The following is a 16,468-nucleotide window of genomic DNA, read 5'->3' on the forward strand; positions in this document are numbered from 1 at the left end:
GCCATACTTTTTTGAAAAAGGCGAGATGTTCTCAACTTAGAAATCAAAACGGTACTATTTGGTTATTCCAAAATTTATTAGCTTTTAAAAAATATTTGTTTTTCTTCTTTCTGCTTCCCCCCCCACCCCAGTTTTTGCTACCTTCACTCTTTTTCATTCTTCCGATTTTTCTTCTTTTTAACTTCAACAATCTGGGTTGCGGGGGGGGGGGGGGAGGGAACGCTGGCACTTAATCAAGAGCATGATCTCATTGCTTTCAATGGCTTAGAAAAGAAACATTTTAAAGCAGTTGAAAGATTTCACTTTGGAAAGTAGGTGCTGCATAACTAAGCCTGTTGGTTCCCAGCAGAGCCTTGAGTAACTCCTTCCAGCCATCCTCATGGCTTTTTCTTTTGTATTTTGTTCACTGGACAGTAGCCTGAGTTTTTAAAAATCCAGCAAGAGTTTCCTTTTGACTCTCTTAACAGAGTATTATTTTCTGTTCTTTCGTTCTGTATATAGTGCTATTATTTTTTGTAACATAATTGCTTCTAGTGTTCATCATCTATAGATAGAAATGGAATATACAGTTCTCTTATGTTTATGACACAAGGCTCTCTTTTACCTCCAAGCTCTGTACCTCCAGACCTTTTCAGAGACCTGTTAGATATTTCTGGGTGTCCCAGAACAGAAAGTAATATGTATTCAGAAATGAAATTCATATTTTTCCTTTGCAGCCTCCTTGGGAAGGCTTCCCCCACCCCCACGGTCTCCCACCCGAACATCCCCACACACCACGCTGCTGCCTCTCTGGCAACACCAGTGTGCTTTGTTGCCTCAGGACATCAGGTCCTCTGGTGAGGAGAGTAGTGGAGCTGGGAATGCTGTCTGCAGTGCATTTGGGCGGCCAGGCTTCAGGGTGCCCTGGATGTAGAAGACTCAATTAGAGAGCTACCTTTCCCTCTCCCTGTCACATTTTGTCCCTAATTCTCAAAGCAGTAGGATTGGTGCTCACAGTTTCAGTCTCCAGAAAAAAAGAGTTCTTGCTTTTTAGATCTACCCTTTTACTTTTTCTGGCCTTACAAGCAGTTCAAGGAATCAGGTCTTCCATTGTCCTTTTTTCATGGAACTCTGTCTACCCACTCTTTACTCCTCTACATTCCCACAAAAATCTGCAGTATCCTTGAAATCACAAAACAGTCGTATAATGGAGATGGTGTGGGAGGAGGGGTCACTGCTACACTGGGTTCTGATAGTTGCTGAATTCTTAGTTATCCTTAGTTATCCTCAACCAGTTTGTTAGCTTTTATATATATATATATATATATACACACACACACAAATACATATATACATATATACATATGTACATATATATTTTTTCCTTTTTTTATTGGAAAGGCAGATTAACAGAAAGAGAGATAAATGGCAAGGGCTGAGCCGACCTGAAGCCAGGAGCCAGGAGCCTTTTCTGGGTCTTCCATGCAGGTGCAAGATCCCAAGGCTCTGGGCCATCTTCTGCTACCATCCAGGCCACAAGTTGGGAGCTGGATGGAAAGTAGAGCAGTCAGGACACTATCCAGTGCCTATATAGGATGCTGGTGATTGCAGGTAGAGGATTAGCCTATCAAGCCATAACACTGACCCACCTTGTTAACCTTTTAAAAAAACAAGTTTTGAATAGGCTTGCACTACTTGACTATAGAATTCAGAAGGTAAAAAAAATTGTCTAGTAAAAAATCTCATTATTTCTATTCCTCAGTTATCAAGTTCTCCTTCCTGAGGGAATTGGTATTACTAATTTCTTTGTACCCTTCTAGAAATACTTTATGCATGAATAAAAATGAATCTATGTATAATTATTTATATATTTATGTATTCCATACTCTAATCCTTCACAAGTGACATCATATATAAACTGTGTTCTTCCTTGTTCTTATCTCGGAGTATGTTTCATGATAACATAATGAATTTCGGTATTTTCATAGCTGCATTATATAGTTATACCATAATTTATGTAAGCTACTAATGGTGGCTATTTACATTGTTTGTGATAGTTTGCCATCACAAGTAATGCTGTGGTAATTCTGATCACCTGTAATTGATAGGCTAATGGTTATGTGCACTGTCGTTTGCTTAGTACCTTTTCAGATATTAGACTGTGAAGGGTTTTGCTTATGTTTTTGTTGCTGTTCCCTGCTTATCTTCAGTAATCCTTTTGGTGCTTGCTTTCTCACCATCTGATTTTCATTTGATGATTTTTTGGGTAGTGTTCAGGCAGTATAAATAAGTGGACCGCTATAAGAAAAGAAAAGGTTGGTTGTTTTAGTTCTCATTTGATTGAACCTAGGATTTCCCCTCTGTCTTCATACAACTCACAGCTGGTGCTCAGAATTAAACTGGCATAAAAGACAGATTAAGAAAAGAAAAGCATACACATTTTATTTAGTGAGTCAAAAGTTGTGCTTTGGAGCCCTCACAAGAAAAAATGGGGAACCAAGGAAGAAGTTTAGAGCCCCTTACATACTGGGTTGAACAAAGAGCAGTGAATTGTGAGAATGTGACAACACAAAAGGGTTTGGACCAGGACAATTTATCTTAGAAAAGTGACTAAACAGATAAGGGTCAGCTTAACAAGGTTTGTTTGTACAAATTTCTGTCATCCTTGACTTCCTGTCTCTGTTGATAAGAATGCCTTCCTTCCTCCTGGTATCGGGAGGGCATGTTCCACATGAGAGCTTTATCTCCTCCTTTTAGGAAGAAATTGAAGGTCAGAGTGCCATTCTGTCTGTGCCTTTCACATGCCCTGAACTCAAAATAATTAATATTTCAAAGTGCCTCTTTTGGATTGGCATGCTGTGAATCCCATCAACATTTCTCATAGAGATATAAGTATACAAAGAATTATTTCTTTATTGTGGGAATGTTCTGGAGTGGCTTTTGACTAGGTTTGGTGCAGATTCTTGTATCCACATAAGAGTTAAAGGATAAGACTTAGTTAAAAGTGAGCAGAGAAGCAAAATTTATTCAGACACTCTTGAAGAATAAATACAAGCAAGCTTGAGAGAGAATGAGTCGCTGTCAACAAGGTTCCAGGGCCATGCTTTCATTATTTTGGAGCCATAGAGGATGTTTGCTTGGGGTGGGTTATAATTGATGTTCAAAGGCATAGAAGTTGGAGCAAGACTTAAATACCACCTGTTTCCTTGCCTTTTTTTTTTAAATCTCAGAAATGTCATGTCAGGTGTGATGGGAGTGAGAATATTGGTCATGGTAATTTTACTATAATGACATAATGATCAAACATCATTGTGAGGATGCAGCCTGCAGCCATATTAGATATTTGTAATTGGTACTGCTTCTGAGTTTACAACATCACTGAATACATCTTTTGCTACATGGAAGGGAAGGGGGATTTGGGTGGTGTGTAGAAGGTGGTTTGAGCAGGGTACAACAAAACAGGAGTTTAGGTGCTGCAAAGAAGGGAGTAATACTGGCGGTGCAGGCCTGCCGGGGCTGGTACATGTGTGGGCTGGAACTGCAAACCTCAGCTTCTCCCTGCCTATGTCAGGAAAAAAACACAGTATTAATGACAAAGGGCAACTGCTATTTGGTGTGATAGAGTACTAGTATCACTGCAGGTGATAGAGTGATTTCTGCCACCCTGCCCAGTGATGAACTGCAGAGTGCATGCCCTGTGTGTGAGAATTGTATGAAGGACTACAAACTCGGTGGTGATAGATGCTGCCATATCTAAAAAAGCAAAAGCCTCAATATTTATATGCAGCCTCCCAGCTTTTGAATACCATATAGATTAAACATACATTGACAAAATGGATCTATTCCCCATCAAAGGACAAAATTTAGCTTATAGATTGTAGTTGGCTTTATTTCAATGCTGAAATTGGGCAGCACTTCATTCGATAAAATATGCTAATGTTCTAATGGGTCGACTAGAACGGATGGTGGAGTTCTGGTGGGCCCCTCAGGTTGTGAAAACACTGTTGCACCAATGAGGGGCACAGACCCATATCCCCCCACCAACAAGGGCCAACACGACCCTCTTTTCTGCTTCCGTATCAAGGAGAGTTTAACAAGGCCCCTTCCCTGTCTCTTTCATACTCTTCTTCCTCTGCAGCTCACTCCTTCACATCTGTCCTTTCTGCTGCATGGGGAAGGGAAGCCCGTGACCTTGGTTCCCTGAAACAAAGGCCATCTAAATTCTTTTCATATATTTGGCTGAGTTATTCTGTTCCTGGTGGTCAGCGAATCTAACAATAACATCTCATCTGTTATTATCAAAAATTTTACCATTAGCAAGTCCTAAATAAGCTTCCTGCTAATTGGGTTATTGCTTGTAAGGCTACTGATTTAAGCCTTATTACCTGAGATAATATTTAGCATTTTACTAGAATTATGCCAATTTCTCTTTGATCTGGTCCTCCCAAGAGACACCGCCCCTTTTCTGATTTTATGTTTTAATACATTACCCCTCTACTGCAACTCTAACAATATTTTCGTTATTACTTTTAAATTTGCTAGGCTGTTTCTGTCTTGATGTCTTGAATATTCTTTCCTCTGTAGCTATGTGGCTCATCAGTCTTTAATCAGATTTAGCTTTCTCAGACTATCCTTATTTAAAATTCTACAATCCTATCTTTATGCTTTTTTTTTTCTGTTGTACTTAACATGATCTATATTTGATGCTGTGTTGTGTGTGTGTGTCTCACTACAATAACATGAATTCTCTCTGGCTTGAATTTTTGTTGTTGTTCATTCCTTATTACCTAGTATGTGGAACGTTATAGGTATTCAATAAATGTTTGTTGAATGTATAAATAAGTAAAGTAACATTGTTCTGTAGGATTGAGGTGTAAAAGTACATATTGGGAAAGAAAATTCCAATTATTCCATTGTATACTGCTTGAAGTGGTATTTCTGAAAATAAGAAATTTAATGCTTTCTCCCTCAGGAAATCCTTGCATAGGTTCAACTGAGGAAGTCGTCTTCTTTACACATTTTAATGCTTTTCAGCTCATGACAAAATTTTCCAGTGACATGCATTTAAGTAGCCCTTAAGTTCCTAAATGCCTAGAATTTTGACTTTTATTATTGTGTAACTTATAAGCTGTAACCTGACGGTCAGGATTTCTAGTGTCTATTGTCAGAATATTTTTTCATCTGCAGCTGGGGTGATTGTGAAACATGATTGGTAGTTTCCATTCTAGCTTAATATAAAATGTAACGTAATGAAATCTTTCACCCTAGCTATACACAAGTATATTTTATTAAGTGCTGGAAAGCCACTTGTATAAGGAAAATACAAAATGAGAAGGAAGACATCAGGTCTTCCCAGTATAGGTTTTATTCCAGTACTTATTGATCAATGTTTAATAATCTGCCTGCATATTAGAGACTTGAAAGCCATGTGAATAAGCAGAAAATTTTGGATTGGGACTGTGGATTAACCTATTCGATTTTTTTTTTTAAGATTTTATTATTATTGGAAAGCCGGATATACAGAGAGAAGGAGAGACAGAGAGGAAGATCTTCCATCCGATGTTTCACTCCCCAAGTGAGCCGCAACGGGCCAACGCGCGCTGATCCGAAGCCGGGAACCAGGAACCGCTTCCGGGTCTCCCATGCGGGTTCAGGGTCCCAAAGCCTTGGGCCGTCCTCGACTGATTTCCCAGGCCACAAGCAGGGAGCTGGATGGGAAGTGGAGCTGCCGGGATTAGAACCGGCGCCCATATGGGAACCTGGGGCGTTCAAGGTGAGGACTTTAGCAGCTAGGCCACACCGCCGGCCAACCTATTCGATTTCAACATTAGAATGTTCTAGATGTGTACCAGTAGAAATGGTTCTTGGCTTTACTCCACTGGATATAGTTGCCTCTCCATCCTCACTCCCACCACCATCCCCTCAGGCTATTTTAATAAGTTTTACTGATTTATCTGAAGGGTAGAATGACAAATCTTCCTCTACTGTTTCACTCCCCAAATGTTTGCAACAGCCAGAGCTAGGTCAGCCTCAGCCACTGGTTAGAGACTCCATCGTTGTTTTCCCTGGGGGTAGGAACCAAGTAGTTGAGCCGTTGTCTGCCTTACCAGGAAGCAGATCAAAAGCACAGAATCCAGTACAGAAACGAGCTCCTCTGATAAAGAATTCAGAAGTCTTCAGTGACAATTTAATATGCTGTACGACAACACCCCTGCCCTATGCTGAATCCCCACGCCCCAACAACTCCACCATTTAAAAATAATAGTCATGCAGGCTTTTTTAATTTTAAGATTTTAAAAAAAATTTTATTGGAAAGGCAGATCTGCAGAGAGAAGGAGAATCACAAAGACCTTCCATCTGCTGGTTCACTCTCTAAGTGGCTGCAACGGCTGGAGCTGGGCTAATCCAAAGCCAGGAGCCAGGAGTGTATTCCAGATCTCTCAGGCCATTGCTAGGTCCCAAGGCTTTGAACCAATCTCCACTTCCTTCCTGGGGCACAAGCAGGGAGCTGGATGGGATGTGGGACCTCCAGGACATATGGAATCCCGGTGGATGCAAAGCAAGGATTAAGTCACTAGGCTGTTGCACTGGGCTCTCATGCAGGCTTTTAAAATCATTTGTAATGATAATGGAAGTTTGTGCCATTCTATATGAGGTTCCTGGTTCATGAACTCAAGAGAACTGTCAGTAGGTTAGGAAACATGGAATTGTTAAACATTTCAATTCTGAATATTTTTAACTGTTTCTAGGAGCATTTACTGACTACTGACTTAAAGTAAAGCACTGTGATTATAGACTGCAATTCAGTTACAGGGTAGTGTACTTCTTTGTTCCTGCAAATATTCATTATTTATCTTAAAAAAAAGATTGTGTTTGAAAATGTATTTTTACTTTTACTGGAAAGGCAGGGTTACACAGAGATTTTCCATCCACTGGTTCACTTCCAAGTGACTGCAACAGCCTGAGCTAAGCTGAGCCAACCCCAAACTAGGAGCCAGGAACTGCTTCTTGGTCTCCCCTGTGGGTGCAGGAGCCCAGGAACCTGGGCCATCCTCTGCTGTTTTTCCATGCCATAAGCAGGGAGCTGGACTGGAGCAGAGCAGCTAGGATACTAAACATGGGATGCTAGCCACAAATGGCTTAGCCTATTAAGCTATGACACCAGCTCCAACAAAGCATTTTTCGTTGTAAACTTAGCACTTAGCTAATAAATTAATAAATCTTTATCATATGTCTTGATAATTTTCCACTCATATTTTTTGAAACTACATGGCACAGAATCTATTCCTTTCACCTTTGAGTATCTTGTTTGAATGATAGTAGAAGACAATATGTTTTTAAAATTTCTTCACTAAACAAAGATACGGTTACTGTTTATGATATGGCCAGCACATTGGTAGGAACTGAGACAGTGTCGGTTGATAGAAAACATTCCTGATTTTTAAACGCAAATTACTGGGAAAAGACAAGTGCCTCAAAAAGTCTGAGGAAAGATAGAATAAAAAGATGACTTTATTTTGGTACAAAATATTTTTATGATCAATGTATTTGAAAGATCTTCCAAAAATTCATTAAAAAATACATAGTATTTTTAAAAAATGTGCATAGAATCCAAAGATGTTTTGCACCATACTAACTTATGTTTTTAATTCCATTTTCTACTGAACTTCTTGAAATACCTTTATATGTATATTAATTATTGTAATATAGAATAATGGAATTATCCTTGTTCTGTATTATAGGAGATATTTTCTGTTCACAGAAACTGAAAGAAATGAAAGGGAAGAAGGCATTCCATTTTCAAAGGGGTAGGACAAGTACTTACAATGTGAAATGAGGAGTAGAGGGTAGAGACTTGCTCATTTACCAGTATCTTTTATGAATTGCTTTGGAGTACACATACTGTTAAGTGCTATTAGATTTGTCATCAATTATGAGTAAGTACATATATTTTGTTATCACCTTGGACTATTGTAATGGATAGCTGTTAAAAGAGATTTTTTTGTAATGATGTCATATTTATGCCTGAACATTGTATTTTACCCAAGAGATAGGATGTTGCATCATTAGAATTTTTCCTGTACACTAAATTATTATTTTACATGAAGAATTATTTCGGTAGCTATTAAAAATATTCTTGGTTTTAGTTTAGATTCAGTAGGCTCAAGTTGACTGATAGGATTTTCTCCTAAAAGAGTTCCACAGGGCCTAGTAGCTGAATCTTCACTTTGCATCCATACCATATGGACGCCACATGGGCACCAGCGCATATCCTGGCTGCTCTACTTCCTTTCCAGTTCCCTGCTTGTGGCCTAGAAAAGCAATAGAGGATAGCCGAAAGCCTCTGGACCCTGCACCTGCATGGGAGATCCTGGGGAAGACCCTGGCTTTGCATCATCCTAGCTCCAGCCATTGCAGCCACTTGGGGAGTGAATCAGCGGAAAGAAGATCTTTCTGTCTGTATCTCCTTCTCTCTGTAGATCTGCCTTTCCAATAAAAATTTAAGATATCTTGTGGATTTTTTTTTAAGACCTTCCACATTAATACTGATTCATGGCATAGTTCAGCAACAACTGTCCTAACTTGATATGGAGACAAAGTCTTACCTTCTGTAATGTATTTGTAACTATAATTCAGTAAGAATGGAGTAAGTCCATGTGAAATTTACCTGTAAGAACCCTCCTGGAGCACTTTGAAACTTCCAAGAAGGCAGTGCTAAATAGTATATTTCAAATAATAGTTGTTCCATGCAGGTGTTTTGAATATTAATGACTCTGAAATCAAACTACAGAGTATATAGCTACAACTCTTCTCAGAAACAATAAAGCGACAAGTAACATCTAAAATGATGGACATGTTAGTACTTACAGTTTGAATATGTACATCACATGCACGTTTGGAGATAGACTTAATGCCTCAGCTGTAATCTAGGGCTAAGTGGTTTGTCACATTTTTAAAGCATGATTCAATATACTTTACCATTTACCAGTTATTAACAATAGGGAGCTATGTATTTTATTTTCTGGGTATATAATTATTTTAGGATGGACAAAGTAGATTATAGGGAATATATTCAGAATAACAGGAAAACCCACCTCATTTCAAAGTAATAATTTTCTGTGACATTACCATAGTAAGTTTTGAAATTACATGTCAGTAGTATGGCTCTTTTGACTCATGTTTATGGATAAAACTTTTTTTTTTCTATTCACTTATTCATTAATTACATTGTATTACATGACAGAATTGCACAGGTACTGGGATTCTCCCCCCTTCACCCCAAACCCCTCCCCCATGGTGAGTTCCTTCACCTTGATGCATAACCACAGCTCAAGTTCCGTTGAGATTCCCTAATTAAAAGCCTACATATGGATAAAACTCTTAAGATCATCTAGCGGTGAGAGACAGGTGCTCTAGGAGACAAGTATGAAGCCTGGCAATTCCTTTCTAGAAGTTATAAAGAATATGAGTATTTTTTTCCTGTTTCCCTTTATTCATAAGTTACAAATATTACAGCACATATTACATTCTAGATATTGCTTTAGGAGTGAATTATATGTGATAAGCAGTAATGACATAGGCAGTTGACTAGCAGTATGTAATGTGCAAATAGTGATACAACCTTAAAAGAAATTGAAGACAAAAATGAAACTGTGTTGCTTTAAAAAATTTTGTTTATTTTTACTTAAAAGGAGATTTACAGAGAGGAGAGAGAGGAGAGGATCTTTGATTCACTGGAATGGTGCAATGTTTAGAGCTGAATTGATTGAAATCGGAAATTTCTGGATCTTCAACATGTATAGGGCCCAGTGACCTGGGTCATCATCCACTGCTTTCCCAGGCCACAATTAGGAAGCTGGATAGGAAGTAGAGCAACTGGGGCCTGAGCTGGTGCCCTTGTGGGATGCCAATGCTTGCAAGGGGAGGATTTGCATCTTGAGCCCCAAATATGTTGCTTTTTAAGATGCTTTTGGGGAAGCAAACTGAAAAAAAAAAAAAAGAAAGAAATGGGTCAGTTGTGTTATAAGATGTTTAATCAATGCTTTTTTTTAAAGATTTGTTTATTTTTATTGGTAAGTCAGATATACAGAAAGGAGCAAAGACAGAGGAATATCTTCCATCTGCAGATTCACTCCCCAAGTGGCGCAATGGCTGGAGCTGCTCCAATCCGAAGCCAGGAGCCAGAAGCCTCCTCCAGGTCTCCCATGTGGCTGCAGGATCCCAAGACTTTGGGCTGTCCTTAACTGATTTCCCAGGTCACAAGCAGGAAACTGGTTGGGAAGCAGTTCCTCTAGGATATGAGCCAGTGCCCCTATGGGATCCTAGTACGTGCAGGGTGAGGACTTTAGCCACTAAGCTGTCATGCCGGGCACAATCAATGCTCCTTGAGTGAAGGTGAAAAAGCTATAAGCATTTTGTAAATCTAGTATGGAACAAATGACTTAATGGGAAGATGCATTAAATATAATCTCAGGTCCAGGTCAAGGAAACCAGTAGCTTGCCTGCACTCCTCTCTGGTTAGGATAAGCATGCATAATCTAATGAATTTAGGATTTTATTTTTTAAGATTGACTTGTTTGAAAAGCATAGTTAGGGCCCAGCATGATGGCTCAGTGGCTGCCATACTTCCCATCCAATTCCTTGCTTTGGGGCTGGGAAAGCAGTAGAGGATGGCCCAAAGCCTTTAGGATCCTGTTCCTTATTGGAAGACCCAGAAGAAGGTCCTGGCTTCAGATTGGGTCAACTCCTGCCATTGTGACCACTTGGGGAGTGAACCAGCTGATGGAAGATGTTCCTTTCTGTCTCTCTTCTCTCTGTAAATCTGCCTTTCCAATAAAAATAAATAAATCTTAAAGAAAAAAATCAAGACAGAGTCAGAGGGAGAGAGAGATGTTTCACTTCCCAAATGGTCATATCAGAGTCATGACCAGGGGTCTCTTCTGGGTTCTCCACATGGGCTCAGGAGCCCAGGCATCTAGATTGTCTTCCACTGCTTGCCCAGGTGCACTAGCAGGGGGCTAGAAAGGAAGCTGAACAGCCAGAACCTGAACAGGCACCACAGAGCTACATTTTTAAGAGCAAGATTGACAGGCGCATCTAAAAGACAGTGCTAAATGAGAAAGCCCTTTTCTAATGGAATCAGGGCTAGAGGTTTTAGCGTTGAGACTACTTGCAAAGATTATGCTGGGATTTGAAAGGCTGACTTGTGGAGGAGGAAAGAAAAGATGCAGTCTTTATTGATCCAGGCAGTTGAGTGGGTTGAAGTTACAAACGATTTTAGAATCCATAACAGAAAAATCTTTATCAGTTACACTCCAGTAAGCTTTTCTGACTCTGGAGATATAGGAAAAACTATATGCGTATCTGTGTATCTCTAACATTTTGGTAGCTACAAGTAGTGTATGTAAGAATTCTTTTGGACTGCAAGTCTCCATGGTATGAATCTGCAATAATCATGAATCCTGGTGTTCAACTTGACACACAATGATCAATCAGAATTACACATTTGTTCCTGATAATTTTTTAAAGTATCCTTAATGTTACATTTTGGAGAAAAGTGAAGCCAAATGTACTATTTAAGATGCAAATCAAAGCTTAAAAAGTTCGTCAACAGGTTGACCTTGGGCAGGTAATATGTTGTCTTATTCACCTATGATAGCTGTGTGAGATTGAATGACCATTTCTGTGTAAAGAACTGACCAAGTTCTGTGTACAGAACTGACTGTAGGAGGAACAATTATTGGTATTTACAGCATTAATCTATCTGAAGGCATTTTTTTAGAAATTAATATTTTTGTTTAATTTTCTCTACTTATTTGGAAGAATTACAGAGAGCAAGAGGGACAGAAGGTTTTTTGATCTGTGGCTCACTCCCCAAATGCGAGGACAGCTTGCACTGGACCAGTCCTAAGCCAAGTGCTTCATCTGCATTACTCAAGTGGGAGACAAAGGCCCAAAGATTTGAGGCAACTTTGGCTGCTTTTCCAAGGCCTGCTAGCAGGGAGCTGAAACAGGAGTGAAACTATCAGGTCTCAAACTCCTGCCAGGCTGTGGCTTAGCCTGCTGCGACACAAAGTGACCTGAGACATTAGCCTTCTAACCTTGATGAGTTCTCAGTTCTAATATTTGTGGTTCTGTGTTTTCCTCACATGGCACCATTTTTACCCTAAACTTTCCATGGGCCTCTCTAAGTCACAGCTGAATGTACTAAGCTCTGGTTTATCTGGCATTTTTCAAGAGAAGAAACTATCTGACATGATTGACAGTCTAAAATGCAAACTTTGCTTTTAGCCGTTGCTTTTCAAAGTGTTCATAGTAAAAAATTTAAACATCTCTCTGACATTTGGATGAGTCATTGTTCTTTTCTGTATTTGCAACATATAATTGTTTTCAGTTGTTTTCTTCTTTTCAGGTAGTTTTTTGTGAGTGTGGTTAAGCCTTTTTTATATTCTCTCAACCACTCCTGTCTAATCTATTCTACATTTGGAAGGTTGCTAAAAATTATATGTTAAAATGATGATCTGTCTGGCGCTGACTTAAAAATGCCACTGGAGCAGAGGAACAAGGAAGGAGGGGATTTACTTGTGGGTCCTGGGTTCTTGTTTACCTATGGGCAATGTGGTATACGTAGTTTTTACTCCTAACAACTTTCTATTTTAATTAAATAATTTTAGCTGAAAGGCAGAGTGACAGAGAATGAGAGGGAGAAAGAAAAGTTCTTCACCTTCTACAAATTGGCGGTAGAGGCTGATTGAAGCCAGGAGCCTGGAACTCCATTTGTTCTCCCATGTGGGTTAGTCTATCTGAAGGAGGGGTTCATGCCTTTGCACCATCCTCCAATGTTCTTTTTTATTGAATATGTGTCTTTTACATATATGCTTATGTGTAATTTTATGTAAATATGCCCATGTATGGTTTCAATTGTGATTTTTCTTCTCAATTTGTTTCTTCCTTCATTCCTTAACTTTCCAAACTACTTACATATATTACATATATATCCGCCCTTATCCATATTCCACACACAACTACTCAGTCTTCATCCCCGGTTCTGATACTCATTGATCACTTGATTTTTCTCCCATGCTTATGCCCGTATGTGTTTATGGATATAGATAAATACATTAATATGAACACACTTAAAGAATTTGGGTGGGTTGGGAGTGAACCTTTTTTTGTTTGTGATGGTATACTGCTTTATTTTGCTTTTTATTCCTCAGCAGTGCAATGTGCATGTCCCACAGAGCTACCAAATAAATCTTAGGTATTCTTCTTAATGATTAGTATTGTGTTTATTGATCAAAACATACATTGTAGTTTATTCAGTCATTCCTGTCTTCTTTTAAAGAACTCTTTATAAAGATGAACTAGGTTACAGTAAAAATTCTCGTATTTCCTTATGTATGCCATATTTTTCCCCAAAAGCATGTCATAGTTTACACTTAGGCCAATGAACTATAGCAGTCTCTAAGTATTTTTTTGTATTCTTTATTCCTTAGATATGTCCTTTCTCCTCATATCCAATATTTGTTTCAGTTGAACTAGTTAGTACACTACTTTATGGTTTTTATACTAAGACGTTTTTTAAGATTTATTTTTTTATTGGATAGGCAGATCAGATTTATGGAAAGAAGAAGAGACAGCTCTTTCACCTAATAGTTTAGTCCCCCCAGTAGCCACAATGGCCAGAGCTGAGCCAAACCGAAGCCAGGAGTCAGGAGCTCCTTCTGGGGCGCCAAATGAATGCAGGGTCGGAGGGCTTTGGACCATCCTCTACTTGCCATAAGGAGGGAGTTGGATGGAAGTGGAGCAGCCAGGACATGAGCCAGTGCCCATATGAGATCCTATTGCTTGCAAGGTGAGGATTTAGCTGTTGAACCATCATATCAGGCCCCATAATACGAAATCTTAAAATTGTATGTCTTTTGGGCCCGGCGGCGTGGCCTAGCAGCTAAAGTCCTCGCCTTGAAAACCCCGGGATCCCATATAGGCGCCGGTTCTAGTCCCGGCAGCTCCACTTCCCATCCAGCTCCCTGCTTGTGGCCTAGGAAAGCAGTTGAGGACGGCCCAATGCTTTGGGACCCTGCACCCGCGTGGGAGACCCGGAAGAGGTTCCAGGTTCCCGGCTTCGGATCGGCGCATTGGCCCGTTGCGGCTCACTTGGGGAGTGAATCATCGGACAGAAGATCTTCCTCTCTGTCTCTCCTCCTCTCTGTATATCTGGCTGTAATAAAATGAATAAATCTTTAAAAAAAAATTGTGTGTCTTTTTTATGTTTTTGGCTTTCATTATAAACAGGAGACATTTTAGTAGATTTTCTTTGTATGTTCGGACAGATCTTTTTTTTTAATTTGGAGGGAAAATTAACTGTAACAGGAACTTCATTTAATGCTACAATTTAGGATATGCAAATGAGAAAGGTTTCTAACTTCACCCTGCATGGTTCACATATGTCATTAGTCACTGTTAGGTGCTTCAGTCTTGCTTAATATAATTCACTGGCAAATGTGTGTTTTAATATAAGAGTTTTTGACATCAACAGTTTTCACTTTTGCCTACTTTATAGCTTAACCTAGAGTTAATGGAAATAGTCGTCTTTTCCCGTCTTTGTGATCTTTAGCTGCTAAACTGTGAATAGATCTTTTTTTGTGTATGTGTGAAGATCTATGTCTGTCTTGGGAAGGGATCAAAGTATCTGAATGGTAACTACAGCAATAGAATATGAATCAGAAGATATAAGTGTTAGGCTCACTCCGTCAAGTAAATACAAGGGGATTCATCTCTCTCTCTTTTTTTTTTTTTGAAGATTTATTTTATTTTTATTACAAAGTCATATATACAGAGAGGAAGAGAGACAGAGAGGAAGATCTTCTGTCCAATGATTCACTCCCCAAGTGAGCGCAACTGCTGCAGCTGAGCCAATCCGAAGCCAGGAACCTGGAACCTCTTCTGGGTCTCCCACGTGGGTGCAGGGTCCCAAGGCTTTGGGCCGTCCTCCACTGTTTTCCCAGGCCACAAGCAGGGAGCTGGATAGGAAGTGGAGCTGCCAGGATTAGAATCAGCGCCCATATGGGATCCTGGCCCTAAGGGGATTCATCTCTTTTTAACAGGTTGCATTTGCTCTTACCACTTGATAGTTTGGAAAAGTGCTCCGTTGCCTCCACTTAACACTTTTTTGCTTCTTTATTGACTCTTTGAAGTAGATATCCTGTAGTCCTGCTTAGCTAGTGTAGAAAATTTCACATCAAGAAACTAAGTCATTCAAGATTATGTAATATATAAATTAAGTAATAAAATTGAAGCTGGACACCAGAATTTCTGCTACACTTGACCTGTAGTTACCTGTCATGCCAGGGAATTTTGTTATTGTTGTTCAGAGAACTTTATAGAAATGAACTTTTTATGTTATTATCTTAGGAATTACTTGAATGCCACCTTAGTATATATATCCCATTGCATTTTTTAATCTGTTTCCTTGGGTGAGACCCAATAACAGATTAAAGGATTTTTATTATTTTTTCAAAGTCAGTTGTTTGAACATTTGTCAGTGTTTTTTTTCTTCATAATTTTACTGTAAACCAGTGTTTCATTTCAAAATTATTTAAAGAACATGATTAGCAAATGTGAAGTATTAATATCCTTAATTTATGTACCTAAACTTTTTTATCCAGCATTATATAACAAGTATGTTTCAATTTTCTGTCTTATTTCTGCAGAATGATAAATAACATTGCTCATCTCTGGAACGGATATTGATCTGCCTCATGTAAAGTATGCTCAGTTCTTTTCCAGTGGTGTAAGTATTAAGTCTTTCTCAATGTTTAGCTTCTTATTGATATTAATAAGTTTAAGAAATCATTTTTATTATACACATTTAAGAACAGACATTTTTGCAGTTGAGGACTTTTACAGAAGGAATAAACTGTCATAGGAGACTATCAGCAAAGTGAAAAAGCAACCAACAGAATGGGAGAAAATCTTTGCACACTATACAATCGATAACAGACTAATATTCAGTATTTAAACAGCTTCAGAAACTCAGCAACAGCAAAACAAACAACCCTGTGAAGAAATGGGCAAAAGAAATGAACAGACATTTTAAAAAGAACAAATTCAAATGGGTAATAGACATATGAACACTGCCCAGACTCTCTAGCTGTCAGAGAAGTATAAGTGAAAACCACGTTGGGGTTCCACCTAACTCCAGTGAGATTGGCCTACATTCAGAGATATAGTAACAGCACCTGCTGGCGTGGATGTAGGGGGAAAGGTGCTCTCCTTCACTGTTGGTGGGAGTGTAGGCTAGTACAGCCACTATGGAAGTCAGTATGGAAAATGCTAAGAGAACTGAAAATTGAGCTGCCATGTGACCCAGTTGTTCTACTTCTGGGAATCTAGCCAGAGGAAATTAAATCTGCATATGAGAAAGGGATCTGCATTTCTATATTTACAGCAGTACAATCTTCAGTAGCAAAGATATGGAAGCAACCCA

The 16,468-nt window shown here is 39.1% G+C and overlaps 1 protein-coding gene across 10 annotated transcripts in view; it reads left to right on the top strand.

Moving 5' to 3' along the window:
- Positions 1–16,468, top strand: part of HMBOX1 (homeobox containing 1) — a 164,446-nt gene that overhangs the window by 47,589 nt on the left and 100,389 nt on the right. For all 10 annotated transcript variants that reach the window (XM_058670083.1, XM_036496896.2, XM_004579096.4 and 7 more), the window contains exon 2: positions 15,693–15,772. In XM_058670083.1, coding sequence (XP_058526066.1) covers positions 15,750–15,772 — 23 coding nt within the window. In that variant the 5' untranslated portion in view covers positions 15,693–15,749. The remainder of the gene's footprint in view (positions 1–15,692; positions 15,773–16,468) is intronic.

The sequence above is a fragment of the Ochotona princeps genome, chromosome 11, assembly GCF_030435755.1.
Source record: "Ochotona princeps isolate mOchPri1 chromosome 11, mOchPri1.hap1, whole genome shotgun sequence".
In the NCBI taxonomy this organism is placed as follows: domain Eukaryota; kingdom Metazoa; phylum Chordata; class Mammalia; order Lagomorpha; family Ochotonidae; genus Ochotona; species Ochotona princeps.